The 15624-nt window shown below is 44.5% G+C and overlaps 2 protein-coding genes across 2 annotated transcripts; one reads left to right on the top strand and one right to left on the bottom strand.

The window, feature by feature from the left end:
- Positions 1 to 1129: 1129 nt before the first annotated feature.
- Positions 1130 to 4980, top strand: LOC117861112 (outer envelope pore protein 37, chloroplastic). Its single transcript, XM_034744606.2, has 6 exons — positions 1130 to 1735; positions 1972 to 2061; positions 2410 to 2580; positions 2663 to 2757; positions 3549 to 3669; positions 4401 to 4980. The coding sequence occupies exons 1-6, from the start codon at positions 1208 to 1210 to the stop codon at positions 4530 to 4532; spliced, it is 1137 nt and encodes a 378-aa protein (XP_034600497.1). The 5' UTR covers positions 1130 to 1207; the 3' UTR covers positions 4533 to 4980.
- Positions 4981 to 9744: 4764 nt separating this feature from the next.
- LOC117861103 (acetolactate synthase small subunit 1, chloroplastic) lies at positions 9745 to 15241 on the bottom strand. Its single transcript, XM_034744594.2, has 12 exons — positions 14909 to 15241; positions 14526 to 14739; positions 13225 to 13308; positions 13041 to 13109; positions 12864 to 12947; positions 12627 to 12782; positions 11725 to 11814; positions 11355 to 11459; positions 11157 to 11279; positions 10925 to 11077; positions 10564 to 10629; positions 9745 to 10090 (listed from the first exon to the last, which is right to left on the bottom strand). Exons 1-12 carry the CDS (start codon positions 15145 to 15147, stop codon positions 10007 to 10009), a joined length of 1467 nt encoding a protein of 488 aa, XP_034600485.1. The 5' UTR covers positions 15148 to 15241; the 3' UTR covers positions 9745 to 10006.
- Positions 15242 to 15624: the final 383 nt, after the last annotated feature.

Here is a 15624-nt window from a genome sequence, read left to right as displayed (position 1 = left end):
AGGCCAAGACATTTCAGGTAGGAGATCTGGTCTGGAAGACGATTCTACCTATAGGAACCAAGAGCAATGAATTTGGAAAGTGGTCTCCAGGTTGGGAAGGACCATATAAAATTACAAGTGTGCTTCGTGGGAATTTCTATATGGTAAAGACATTGCATGTATTTCAGCTACCTAGAGCTCTGAATGGAAGATACTTGAAGAGGTATCATCCAAGTGTTTGGCAAAATGCTTGAAGCAATATGGCCGATATTCTGAAATATCGCCCTTAGACAAGTGGCCGATGGAATTCATCGTCCTGACGCTTATTTTATTTCTTGATACGTAAGCTTTACCAAGAAATAAGGGGGCATGTGTTGGAGCCTAAAAGTGGCAGCAATGCCGACCGGGCTGGACCAGCCGGTCAGACTGGTCTCCATGGGCGGTCTGACCGGTCTGGTCGCTGTAACCGGTCTGGCACGCACCCACCGGTCTGACCGGTGGTCCCGACTGACCGCCTCGAGTCCGAGACGAATTTTGGAGTCCTTGTCGAATTGGAGTTAAAATGGGACTTTCTTGCGGGAAAAGACCTCGCACCCTTATAAATATAAAAGGCCTGGGCCGATTGACGGCAATCAACCCAATCGACAAACGCTTTTATCTATTTTTTATCTTCGAATCCTAGCTTTTTCAACCCTTTACTTTTCTCCTTCGTCCCGACAGCGGTTGAGGACGTTCTATGCGACCTGCCGATCTCAGAGCAACCCTAAATTCACCATCTCTGACGGGATCCCTTCCAAGATGGTGGACGTAGATTTTCGTGGCGCCCCTATACTGGACCGACCTGATCGGTCTGACCGGTCGAGAGTAGGTGCTTCGACGAGGTGACATCCTGATCTATGCGCAAGCTAGCGCACTCGTGTGTTGGCTAGGAAAAACGCCAACAGCATGTATCCAATATCCTTATAAAGAAACTTTTTTGTGCACGTACAAATCTACGGTACCAATTCACGTTTTAAATCGAGTTTTAATTACGACGAATCACGCAAGCGCAATGCAAACCAGCAAATGTGCAGTAGCATAACCAAACAATCGAGGGTCCTAAATCGAAAACCGCCGACCCAGGATTCCTAGGTCCCCGAATCCCACTCGAATTTATTTTCCACTTCCCTCGTCCCCCATTCGATTCTTCCGACTCCGCCGCTTCGCCTCGCTTCCTCCGCCGCCTTCCATGGCGACCGCCGCCGCCACCACCACCACCTCCTCATCCGCCTCCACCACCACCGCCCAGAACCCCAACCCCTTCAACCTCAACATCAACCTGCCTCCATGGCTGAACGGGCTGCGCGGCCCCTTCACCTTCCTCTGTCCGCCCCCACCGCCGCCGCCGCCACCTCCCCCTCCTCCTCCGCCTCCGCCGCCGGAGCCTGTGGTTCCGCGGTCGCGGCGGCTGCCGGGCCTGCGGGTGACCACGGAGTACGACAGCGAGGAGGGCGTGTTCGCGAACAAGGTGTCGTGCAAGCTCGCGGGGGGCCTCGCCAAGCTGCGGCTCTCCTTCCAGAGCGACCCGCAGGGGCAGTGGCAAGGGGGAGGGGAGGAAGGGGACCCGCTGCAGCACCTCTTCGCCAGGCCGTTCCTGGGGCTCATCACCAAGCACTTCTCCGTGCTGTACGACGTCGAGGAACGCAACGCGCTGCTCAGCGGCGACGCCGCGCTCCCCGGCGGCGCCGTCCGGCTCCGTGGCTCGCACGATGTCAAGGTATTTACGCCCTTATTTTGATTCGAAACGCCTTTTAGAAAGTGGTCAGGTAACCATACATGCATTTTTTTTTTCGTGTAATCATATAGTCATTTGTATTTGGCGTGTTACCTGCATATAGAATTCTTATTTTGCTTAATGTCTTTCATCCAGTAGATCATGCTTACAGTCTGTTGAGTTGAGTTGCCCATATCTTCCTTTCGTCTGGTTTGATGTCCCTTTCCTTGATTTCTCAGCTGCAAAAAGGGGAAATTTCGGTGATCACTAGGTTGGGTGACCCATTGTATAAACTCGAGCTGTCATCTTTGGTGCCTTACGGTGGTCTGGTGAGTATCTACATTCCTGCAGCAGGTGACACAATTTTATTTTCATCATTTATCAAATAGACTAAGCAATTGCAACGAGATTCAGATATATCCTATTAGTTTGCTGCCATTTTATACATTTAGAAAAAAAAATCTTTGATCTTTAAAGTTGCAATTGGTAAGTTCACATGAGCTCCGGTACCACTTCTATCCTTGAGAACTACTATAAATACTACTATTAGGAGTTGCAATTAGGAGATTTTGTGAAAAATGTAGACATTTATGATTTAGGAGGCAAGAATTCATCCATTTCTCTTTTGGCTAACACATCCCTATTAAATGTAAAGATTTCTCCTTTTTATATGGCAGCCGAGGGCAACATTCCACTTTCCTATTGGTCAAGTTTCAGTGGAAGAGAGGAGAAATGAAGAGGAGGAGAAACTGTTGTCCGTATATGGAATTGCGAAATCTGATTTCTTGGATGGTGTTCTTACTGCCCAGTATGATGGAAATAATGTTAATCTAAGATACTGTTATAAGGTGATCTATCTAATCCCTTCCTTTATTCTATTTTTATAGGTCTCTGCTTAATTTGATTTTGTTCATACCTTTTCCGTGGCAGGACAATAAATTGACTTTGGTTCCAAGTGTCTCGTTGCCTTCCAATGCAGTATCCATAGACTTCAAAAGGCGTTTTGGCCCTTCTGATAAATTGAGGTGAGGCTACATTGTTCTCATGGCCATTAATAAATGCATCAGCTAAACATTTTACACTGTTAATGCTTCAGATCTTTAATTTCTCAAGCTGCTTCCAGTACATATTATGCAAATTGCATTTGTGTTCTTTCTGTTTCACCGAAAATTAACAGAGTTTTCCTGACGATATGTTCATTAATGAAATCACCAAGAAGATTTCAGCAAAGAAAGAAAAACTGAATTACTTTATCTGCACAGAAACTTTGCTTCAGTAAACCTGAAGGATTTGAAAAATGGACAAAAGACACACTTGCATGGTGCAACTTCTGCATAAGCATCATCCTCTTAGTACATTTATTTTATACAAAAGATCATATTTACACGTGTTCAGCATGTTTTATGCTACTATCCAAATTCTTGGATGTCTGTCAGCTACATGGTCTGCTTGATGCTTATATGTTAGTCGTGTTCATGGATCTTAAGCCTGCAGTGTTCTGTTTGCTAACTATCTTGTTATGAACTTGAGAAGCATAATTAATCAAGCACAAGCATAATTGGCTATTTGGCTTCTCGAGTGTCATTCTCCCCTTTTGTTGATCATTTTCTTACTATTTTTTGACTTAACGCAATCTGAACAGTTGCTAGCACTTATGGACATTCATCTTGCCAAATGCCAATGTTAAGTTTGAAAAATTTTCAATGGTTTCGATGGATTATTGCATGGTGCTTGACTGCTTTCATTACTTTTGATTATTTCAACAGTTGGCTTGTTTTCCAGTGGATCTTTAAAAAGTTGATTCCCCTCTTTTCAGCTATCGTTACAACTTTGAGACTGATGACTGGAATGCTGTTTATAAGCATACATTGGGTAAAAATTTCAAAGTGAAAGCTGGTTATGATTCTGAGGTGCGAGTTGGATGGGCTTCCCTTTGGGTATGTACATTACAGTTACTCTGTTTTTATGCTTCAACAGCATATGCTGCTTTATTTATAAGTTATGGAGTGGTTGAGCAGATTAATTTGAAGCATTTCACCCTTCATTCCTCATTAGTTATTGCACCCTTTGTTACAATTAGGGGTGGTAAAGGGCCCTCTTATCTAGTCTAGCAAATTTAAAGATTGGGCTTAACAAGGATTGGGCTAAAATACTATATGTTTTTGAGCTAAAAATAGATTGGGCTAAGTTGGATTGTGAAGGAGGCAGACCGCATGAGGGCCATGATCCATTACCACCCCTAGTTACAATGTATTCAAGGTGACAAACGTGACATCCTTATGGAAAACTGCTAAATGGAGTGTAATATTTGCTATGTATAAGACTATCTGTCAGCTATGCTTGTGGGGAAAATTCCGTAGGCTAGGTGGTTTCAGCTATACTTGCTAAGGTGGTAGATTTCTGTCAGTAGTCCGAAGCCCTACCATATTTGCACACATTTAAAGCTGTGGAGATATGATTGGTCTCTTCTCGTTGAGGCCTTTGGTGAAACGGCTATTTGAGAATATTGTGAATCGTTTCAATTTTTTATAGCTGATGCTTGCGAACCCTGACTTCACATCTGTGACTAGTAATATCTACACTGAAGCTATTATTGCCTTCTGACGGCTTGAGTTGCATATGACCTGCCTGAGCAATACATGAATTTGTGGCATGCTTTTGATGTTAGGTTGGAGAAGAGGGGGGCAAAACAAAGACTGCGCCAATGAAAACAAAGCTTCAGCTTATGCTTCAAGTACCTCAGGATAATTTCCAAAATCCTGCTTTCCTCTTTAATGTGAAGAGACGATGGGATCTGTAACCTGGTAAAGCTACCAAATGGAGATTCAAAAGGCTTCGGCCAACCTTTTGTTGCAGTAGGTCAGCAATGACTCCAACATTCCATGAGCTCTTTCTATCTACCACATTCAACTATTGTACATAGTCTTCAGCGCCAGAAGCAATCCAAATTTATGTAAGCGTACTGAAGATCAAGGTTAACCAAAGTTTGCAGCGTGTATGACCTCTTCATTCAATGGGATCATAGTCTTGCCCGCAGGGAGATTGTACTTAATTCTTTTGATGGCTTAATTGGGTAGAGCTCGGAAGCTGCAGCAGTGGGGGCTCCGTTTAGGCTAGGAATTTGGGGATTTATGTAAGAGTTGTGCTGGATGATTGTTTCATACATTATGTCCAATTGTCGAGCCTGTTTAAAATGCAGGAACTTCAAATGAAGTTAATTAATTCCTGAAGAAATTAGGGGAAAATAAGGAGCATGTTCTCTCGTTTGACCTCAGCTTATTGTCACATGGTCCAGAACAGAAATGGGCGATGCCCATCAAGAAAATTAAACAACATTTTCCATCACTCGTCCTATAAGAATTATCTAATATCAAAATTACATGCAGGATTAAACAACTGTATTTGTTTTTTCCGTTCGTGTTGACAAATTAGTTTTGACGTATGCCCTATGATATCTTTTCTTAGCAGGCTCAAATATCGGTTCATCAAAACATGCCCTTGAACACAAATCAAAATATGTTGAAGATCTAACCAGTTCGCAATGAGAAACAAACTAACGGACACGAAACAAACAATTTGCACCAAAGGTCCGAGCGCCTTTATGAATGTGATAAGTTAGCATGAGAAGATAACACTTCAAAACGAAAATCATAATGAATGTATTTTTAGCATGAGAAGACAACACTTCAAAAGAAAATCATCTCATCTAGTGCAACGATCCCAATTACTATGTGCTAAATCTAAAGCTTTCGAAAGTTATATGAATTTTTTGGCGACTAGACTATCAGCGTGTTCGGGGCGCTGCTTTGCAGCTGCCTACTGCTGCTCGGGTGAGAGCAGCTGCAGCGTGCAGCGTGCAGCGGCAGCAGCAGCCGTTCGAACACGCTGTATAACATGGAACAGAGCAACAAGAGGAACATCAAGGGCCTGTTCGCTTCAGCTTATAAGCCGGCTGAAAAGCCGAAACGGCTGATTTGTTGTGAGAGGAAAACACTGTTTGGTGGCTGATAAGCCGGCTGAATAAGCTGAAGCGAACAGGCCGCAAGCTTCCAGGGTAACAGGAGTGACCATGACATATTACCACTCTCTTATCCAAGGTACCAACAGTTAGGAGATACACTGTCAGTATGACCACACGATGTACTTGTAGGAACGCACATGCTTATCAAAGCTCTTGTCTGAAACAAGGTGAAATGCGCACACTATGAAGTAGAATTGACGTTGAGGTCCAAGCATGGAGCGGATCCCCAAACCAGCCAAAGCAGAATCTATGCTTCTGCATCACAGCCAGCAAATATGTATTAGGCGTTTGATGTGCTTGGAGGTTTCTCCTTGGGATGTTTCGATCCATAGTGATCAGTCAGCTGTTTTTCATTTGCCAATTGTACCTACACAAATAGCAACACTGCGTAAGCAGGTACATTCCTTCAAGTGCAACAACTACCCATGTAAAAAGCATGGCAGCCGGATAAGGCATAATGAACCTGCAATTTTTTCCTTAATGAGTTCGATGGAATTTATATAATATGGAAGATGAGAGCCAATGTTCAATAATAATCTGTGTGTTATGAACTTATGAAGAAATTACTCATAATGGAAGAGTGGTATAGAGCTGAAACAACTCAAACAAGTTTTGACAAACCCACAAAAGGTTCAGCAACAGGACTGCATTTTGACTCTACTTTTGGGGAAAAGGGTGATAAAAGTCTATTTACTCATGGGATCAATTCATGGCAGGTTGCAGCGAAGCTCATGTGGCACCTTTGCTACTAACTACTAGCAAGACTCAGAGACAAACCAGTAAGAGATCCTACTTCTACGTACTCATCATCATAGCTACGGTATCTTACTACTCCCAGTTCCTAGGGCTCAAATAAAAGGAGATTGGAAGAACATATGTGGACGGTTGGCCTACAAACAGGCTGCTTACTATCAAAATCCGGCTGGGAGCAATAAGATGATAATCCGCAAGTAACATTTCAATTTCCTAGCACTGATTTTACTGGCATAGACCGGTTACTTTGGTCTTCGTGGCGGCGCGGTAGGTACTGTTCTATCGCCTGAATTTTGGGTAAAAAACACGAATCCGGGGAAATCGGGCGGATGGACCGGATCTGCTACCCAGGCGACCCAGCATATCCAGGCGGCAAGTCGCGAAGGTGGTTAGGCAGTTAGGCCAGCGATCGGGGGAGGGGCTTTACCTTGCAGATGGGGCAGACAACCTTGAGGCCGACGGCGCGGGCCTCGATCTGGGACCCCTTGGCTTTCTGGTTCTTCTCGGCGTTACGCCGCTGCGCGTCGATCTTCTGCTTCCCGCGCGTCATCCCTCCGTCGCCGCTACCCTCTCAGCCGCCGGTGGTCTCCTCCTCTTTTTCCGGCGATCGGATTCGGATCGGCGCCCGCCCTTGGCCGTCGAGGGAGAGTCTGGATTCTTCCTCGCTTACGTTCCCGTACTTTCCTGCCGGATGGGGCGTATGCCACTGCCACGACCTCTCCCCTCCGATCTCCTCCGCTCTGTTGTGGGCTACTGGGCTCCTTTCCTTTTGCAGGCCACAACATAGACAGTTGCACGGCCTCCGGCCGGGCCGATTGGCCCAAGATGGCGTGCGATCGATCACTGGGCCCCAAAGCAGCGACCACCAGCTAGCCCAGTGCCGTGCGTGTGCTGGGCTGGGCAGCAGAGCAGCGTCTCCACGAGCAGCAAGAACACGCGCCAGTGCGCGCGCGCCGTGCCAGTCGATTTGCCCACAGCCCACAGGGGTCTCAGACTCCGATAGTCCCATGGGCTACAGAGATGCGGAACAGCGAAACCGCGGGGCATATGCGCAAGCCGCAGTCCAGAGGTGAGAGCAGCCCTCCATTTCTCCTCCAGATGTGCAATTTCTTGCCAAATCACCATGAACAGAATGAACGATAGGAAAATACGGGCCAGTTAATTTTGGACGCTGTCCACATCCCTCCCAACTTAACCAAGAGGATACACATGCATCTTATTCTGACTGTCAACGGGATATATATTGGAGGTGTTTGGTTCGTGAAAATGTAACGTAACGTTAAGCGATAACGTTTGTTTCAACCTCCTCCGTAATTTGATTACCTGTAACCAGATAACGGCCAACACCCCTCCCTCCCCGGTATTGCATCGTGATACCGCTCCCCGACGTCACCCCTCTCTTTTCCCCTTGGTGTTGTCCCTCTCTTTTCCCCCGACACCGTTCCTCCGGCCGTGCGCTGCCCTTGCCACTCCTCCACGTGAGCAGCTTCGCTGGCGACCACACACCACCACGGTGAGCACTGCTCCTTCCCCCTCTCACTCCCTCTCTTCCTCGTCCACGTATCCAGAGCAGTTTCTCTCCTAACCCTAACCCTAACCTAGGTTCTTTTTCAGAGGATGTAGAAAGATCCGAGGGCAAGGAAGCCCAAGGACGGGAGGAGGAGGAGCTCGGCCACCATCCGTTTTACTCACGGGAAGATCGATGTGCACCACCGATACTCCACCCTTGGTGAGTTCTGCCTATCTTCCTCCACATGTGAGATATCTTCCCCTTTCTTCAATCTCTCTAAATTCCCCTTGTTTGATCTAGTTTTGTGTCAATTGATTTCTTGAATCAAGGTATTGTTGATGATGTGGTTGATAACTCAAGATGGATCTGTGGATTGTATGTTTTTTACAGTTAGTTCTGATTTTTTTTTTTGCTTCTATTCATGACTACAGTGTGCAGTTAATCACTTCTTGTCCTTGCCTTGAATCAGATTCCTAATTTTGCATCACTGCTCCAATTATGCATGTTAATTTGTGGTCTAGTACAAGTAAACTCGTATACTTGTGTGTCAAGATACTTCATAATAGAGGAACAGATCTTTGCTGGTAAATTAGATGTTAGGTTGTTTTTTTTCTTTTTCCTAACATGGTTAAACTAAATATGCTCGATATAGTTAGCTGAGAGCCATTGGTGGTACCTTTGTTTTCATATTGTGAGTGAAATCAGGATAACAGTAGCTCCCCGTTGGTTACGTAAGGATAGCTCATGCATCTTTATTTGATTGAAATTAAAGCAAGTTACATTCTCTGTCAGGACTCGGTAGTTCAATCAAAAAGATAACATTGCAGACACATGTTTCCTGTAGTATTACTCGTAATAGTTTTTTCTAGCCCTAGCTAGATAGGCATGAGACATGATTAGTGATGTCAGCAAAACAATTTGCCATGGTGAGATTCTGTTTAACTTATTGAAGGTTGACGGTGTTACTCGGTTCGGCGCAAAGATAATCGTTATTTTCCAAAAAAACAACCCTTAAACCTAGACAAATATTTAGTGCATGCTTTGCATTCAAAAGCTGATCCTATGGCAATGTCATTCACAATTCTTTAGATGATGCTTCTCAGAGAAGTAGTAAAGAACTATGCTATTTGTTCCCTGTGACCAATTGCTTGGTGGTATGTGACACTTTGCTATCTTGTTTTAGATGTTTATTTACTACCATAATTCAGATGCTTGTTCTTTCACAAGAATCCAACCAAGGTTACAGTTATATCATGCCAATATATTCTAGTATATGTTGTTATATGTTTGCAAGTTAAGGATGCTGATCTTGAGCAGAAAATTCGATCAACTAGAAGTACATCTTATTGGATATTGTTGATGAATCGATATACCATTATTTTAAAAAAATATAACACCTCCTTAACTGTTCACCATTTTTGTAGAGGAGAGAAGATAGAAAGTGGAAGATCAGCAATCAAGCAACAACGAATCTGAAGATCAAAAGGGTGCTGATCATGCTTGTTGTCTTCCATTTGAAGTATCTCATTTTACCTATATCTCCTTGGCTAGCTTTCAGTCTATGTTGAATATTATTTGCATCGTGAGGCTGCAGAGATATGCTAGTTGCTATGTTTGATCTCATGAATAGTTGTTAAATTTGAAAATTGTCTTCCGATACCTGAGTTGCAAACCAAATAGTTGTACCGGTATCTAATACCGTTACATTGTCCAACCAAACAAATCCTGTAAACAGCGATCCCACCTCAAATGCTCCTGTGATTTATTTTCAGTCCCGTTAATGTTACCAGTGCGGCAACCAAACACCTCCATACAACCTCAGCTTGCGTCCACCAAGGAGCATATTATTAAGAAAGAAAGTCAAGGAGTCGACGAAATGAAATGAAAGAAACAAGTCCTGCAGATGCACAAAACCGAACAAGGGTTCCCTACACAATCTGCTCTAGCAACCAGGCACGCGCTTTGCTGGGCCATCATCACAAATGCCGGGCTACAACGGGAGCGAGAAGCCGCGGAGGTACTTGGAGTCCACTCCGGATTCGCGGACCAGCGCCACACGACCTGTTCTGGCGACCTGCCATGTGTGCAACACAAAGGTGAGGACCAAGGGGGCGAGGAAAAAACATCTATTAAGATTGTAGGTGTAAAATCGAAGAGAGCATAGAGCAATTGCTTTGCAGAGAAAGGAAAGCTAACGTATCGATCCAACGTGATAAAACAGGTGCACAACTGATTGGGAATGCTTTAGTAGCCGCAAAGATTTTCCCTTTTCTCTAACTGCAGATGAATCAATTAGATTATTAATTGGCTAACGAAATCTAGAAATGATCCTGCTTGCCAAATGTCAATTGGCTGCTAAGAAAACATCTCTGGGTATTTGGAACATTGTTATTAACCATGTGCAATGTTGCGCACAATGCTTTGATTGACATTATTAGAGTAGTTAGATTCTGTTTCATAACTAATCTTTGAAAGGAATGTCTGTTTCACAGGTACATGAGAAAAACAATAAAGTAACAAACGTGGCCAAACAAAAAGCACACATACCTCACAAATGCCATAATGCTCCAATAACCTTTGTAATGCAACCATCTTGTTAAGATCCCCAGAGAGCTACAAATTATCAATAAGAAATCCATTATGTAAGAGTTTTGCAACACGCCAATAACTTGGAAGCAGCGAGATAAAGCAGGATGAAGAATAATGGTGGTGTCACAGACTCAGTGTTTCTATGGTAATGTTGCTGTCATACTAAAAGAGTGCTCTGGCAAAGAAAATGGTAAAAGCACACCATGATCTAATTTGTCGATTGTGTGCAAAGCTTGTTCTAACACTGACTCTACTATGATCAGTGTTGGTAAAGCCACTGAAGTAAATCTGGGAGAAACACAATTATTAGGAAGCTAACCTGCAGCGTAACTGTGTGGTCAGAAACATCGACAGGTTTCGCTCGGAAGATTTCAGCAATATCTAGGATCTCCCTCCGAGCAGCAGTGTTTACAGAAACCTTAATAAGCATCAGCTCCCTTTCAGAAAAAGGTAAGTGAGTAATGTCATGAACCTGCAGGGGTTACATGTTTATGTTAACATAATCAAACTGCAACCACAAATGATTTCGATAAAAGTTACATACAGCTCACCTCATGCACATCAATAAGCTTATAAAGCTGCTGAACTAACTTCTCAATGGATTCATTAGTACCAGGAACGACTGTTGTAATACGCGAAATGCCTTCCTTCTCAGCTGGGCCAACAGCAAGGCTCTGACGAGAAGTTCGTCTCATTAATAACTAGCCTGGAACTAGCAAGAAGAAAGATAACTTTTCAATAAGGAAAACCTGTATATTGTAGCCCCTGCGAGCAAAGACCCCTGTTACAATGTTGAGGACACCAGGACAATCATTCACAAGGATGGAGAGGGTATGTGAGCGAAGTCCAGTTGACTGTCCAAACAAAATCAGTACTAGTTAGCAGCTGTTCCATAACTATGGTATACATAAACATGCAGACTAGCGGTTTCACCATTGCTTAAAGCTATATAGGCTTTGCCTATGATTGACTTTTTGCACACATTATGAAAGTGGTAATTGGTAAATGAGAACTCACTACAGTCACATTAGAATTAGATTCAGGATGCAATTATGCATACATCAATACATTCTATATAGCACTAGACACTAATCACATGATGGAAATCTCTAAACTTACATCATCATCATCATCAAGAACACCCCAATGGGCATCAAGTACTTGGTTCATCGATAAGCTCTCATAAGGTTCCACAGGATAAACATCACCCTGAACAGTTCAAAAGTCAAAACAACATATGTTATACAAATGTATAGATTGTACTATCGCATCACATTAATTCAATGGCTGAACAATTTCATTAATGATATTAGTAATTAGCCCAAGTTTTACATACTGGGCAAATGTGAACTATGACTAGGACTGCAATGGCTCACCCATTAGGAGTGCTGTTTATGTATGTTTGTGCACTATGGCGGGCAACACCCAACAATATGTTCCCGCATTAACGTAATAGAAAATATGTACAGTCCACACCTCACAAGTTTAATGTACCAGTTGTCATGGTACTGGCCATACTGCAATGACTCGTCCATCAGGAAAGTTATTGATGCATGCAAATATGGAGTATGTACCTTCAGTTATTGCTTGATAACTCATAAGAGCATTATTATAGTGCATTTTGTGACTTCTGAAAGTAGTATCATGCACTGGCAAAAATGTATTATCTTTGGTGAACTAGCCCTAACCCCTTCACAAGACTCAAGGTAATTATTCAAACACATTAGGTCCAGCAAACTATTATCTCTGCATCACTGCAGGTAATTGCTTAAACATAATAGGTGATTATCAGCACTTTTATCCATTAGCATATAAGTTTAACCATATTTGGTTAAGTGAATAGGTATTACTGATGTGACAGGTTTTTTCTATTTAATTCGTCCAGCTCAAATTGCTTAGATGCATCTTCAAGAAAACAAAGAGGCATCTTCTCAGTTCTCAATTTCTCATCCTAACTAAGTGTTGTAAAATTATAAATAGAGCAGGACATAATTAAAGGGGGAAGGGTAAAGGGAACATACCCCAGCATTGGATGGTTGATCCAAACTGCCATTAACTGTCCTATTTACAGATGTAAGTGGATTTTTTGGCAGTGCCTCTATAAGGTCTGGGTAAGAAGCAGCAGAAAATCGCCAGAAACGGGCAGTGGCACCAATCTTTTCACGTCTCAAAGCAATCTAAGAAGGTAGAGCATTAAGAATTAGCACTACGAAAAACAATAATCGCATCCATGTAAGGAAAGAATATTCAGAAATTACTTTTCCCGTTCGGCAAATTTCTTTGATTCCAAATTTCCTCAGGTTCCTCTGCACTGCAGCAATTTTTCCAGGATCTCCAGCTACCTAACGTTGGTCAAATAAGCATCATACACATAGTTCAGTGCACAAAAAGGGATACCAATCAAAATATGTACACCGGTTAGAGAGTTTTTTAACCTCCAGGGTAAGGGTGGTATCAGATATATCAACAACTTTTGCTCTGAAAATATCAACTAAAACCATGACCTGTCAGACATGACAAGAAGCACTGCAATAAGATTCACCATGTAATTGAGTATCATAAATAGAGTATGCTTTTCAACTTTTGGGGTACAAAGACATAGTCAACACCATATCATACCTCAGGGCGCTGATCAGGTTTGACGTTTAGTTTTATAAGCATCAGCTCTCTCTCAACCTGAGGTTCTTTAGATAGATCTTCGACCTGTCATTAATGGTTCGAAACAAAAAATAAATATTTAGTGGTATTGTCCTTATTGCGACATAGCAAAAGTAGTAAATACTTTTCCGAAAGAAGATGTCACAGTATTGAAACCCATCTAAATGGTAGTTGGGACAAATAGTGCAGGAATGGTGATCCATATAGTAATTTTCAGAGACTTTTCCCTAATAAATCAACATTGCCAAGAGCCAAGAAAATTCAGAAACATTCCACTTCTAAGGCTGCTTTATATTATAGAATATAGACTTGCCAACAGGATAACACTAAAGTTGAACTAATTAACTACCGCATCAAAATATCGAAGTCATGTTTTTTTTTGTGATGATTAACCCAGTAAACATGATATGACAATGTCACTGTTGAGTCATTACACAACCAGAATAATAACATGCACATTTCAGGCGCCGCCTAGAAAGGAATATGTGCACGCAAAGGAAGTGCATGACAATGCGTATAATATCGATGCACATTTGAAGTAGGGTGTTTGGGAACACCGTGCTAAACTTTAGCACCTGTCACATCGGATGTTTGGATACTAATTAGGAGTATTAAATAGTACCGTGCTAAACTTTAGCACCTGTCACATCGGATGTTTGGATACTAATTAGGAGTATTAAATAGTCTAATTACAAAACTAATTGCACGGATGGAGTCTAATTCGCGAGACGAATCTATTAAGCCTAATTAGTCCATGATTTGACAATGTGGTGCTACAGTAACCATTTGCTAATGATGGATTAATTAGCCTTAATAGATTCGTCTCGCGAATTAGACTCCATCTGTGCCATTAGTTTTGTAATTAGCTCATGTTTAGTCCTTCTAATTAGCATCCGAATATCCGATGTGACCCTGCTAAAGTTTAGCACCTCGTATCCAAACACCCCCCGAAGTATGTCCCTGATGTTGACATGACTGTGAAGCAGTGATTCTATGGGGAAAAGTAACAGAATATCAAAAAAGGGTTACAGCCGAATCAGGAAAGCAAAAGGTTTTGTATACTATACTAAGAAAAGATGCTCCACGAAAGTGGAAATTGTGTTGTAACAGACTGAAAGGGATAGGGCATTCAGCAAGCTATACTCACAGAACACAATCTCACCATGTGCTCGAACCCCAAGACACCAAATTATAAAGGAAATTTCAAGTAATCAAGTATGAATTCGCATGACTCTGCTGGAATTTCAGGGTGGCGAACTCACACTGAGGACGTTGACAAGCTTATTGAGCTGCTCGATGACTTGGTTGAGCACCTTGTCGGTCCCGGAGACGACAATGGTGAAGAGGGCTTTGTCCTTGTTGAGCCCCACGGCGAGCGACTCGATGTTGTAGCCTCTCCTGGCGAAGACCCCGGCGATCCGGTTGATCATGCCGCTCTCGTCCCCGACGAACACCGAAATCGTGTGCCGCCGCACCCTGCATTTGCCGCCAGAAACCCGACCAGCCCAATTGGAACAAGTTTTTTCTAAAACAAAAAAAAGGGCAGCGGAGGGTCCACGAACAGTAACCGCGCCACCACTGCGCGGCGCGAAAAATTATAAACAAGGACGCCACGATTCGGCGTGGGGGAGGGGGGGGCGCTTACTTGTCCCTGGCGGCGGCGGCCGCGGGGGCGACCGCCGTCACCGCGGCGGGGGCGGAAGCCGCCTCGCCCCCAGCGCCCGACGCCGCAGCCGCGACGGCGCAGCGGCCGCGTGACGGGGGCGACGCACCGCCGGGCCGGAGCGCCACGCGCGGCGCGGCGGCAGCGGCGAAGCCAGGGCGCCGCGCCGGACCGGCCGGCGACGGCCGCAGGTGGTGGGAGGAAGCGACGGACATGTCCATGCCCACGACGAGCTCGGGGGGTGGCGGGGGCTTGCTGGCCTGGGGGGCAGTGGCCAGTGGGCGTACTTGCTCGGTATGCCTCGGTGGCCGGATGGTTGGTGGGCTTGGTTTAGCCGTAGGGTTTATGAAGGGGCGTCGCCGCGCCGGGCGAAATGACGGGCCTGCCCCCGCAGCGGCGCAGGCCGAGCCGGGGAAGCTGTCGCTGCGCGTGTGATCCGCGCGCGAACCGGTGATGTGGGATCACGGGTGGTGTGACCTGCCGTCGCGTCGGGCCGGGTGCGCGACCGGGACCGCGCGGATTACTTCCGGTATCTCGTTGACGTCGAGCGCGAGGCGAAGCCGAGGCCGAGGCGCGGCACGCTTGCGCGCTCGTCGCCCGCGCGCGGCACGCCCTGGCTTTGCCGTCGCCCACCCAAAGGTTAAAGCGACAAAGCGTGCGGCGCGGGGTTTTAGCAGTTCGCGAGCGGCGGATAGGTG

The sequence above is a fragment of the Setaria viridis genome, chromosome 1, assembly GCF_005286985.2.
Source record: "Setaria viridis chromosome 1, Setaria_viridis_v4.0, whole genome shotgun sequence".
Taxonomy (NCBI): domain Eukaryota; kingdom Viridiplantae; phylum Streptophyta; class Magnoliopsida; order Poales; family Poaceae; genus Setaria; species Setaria viridis.
Note: the sequence above shows the minus strand (reverse complement) of the source record. Positions and strands in the feature narration are given on the sequence as shown.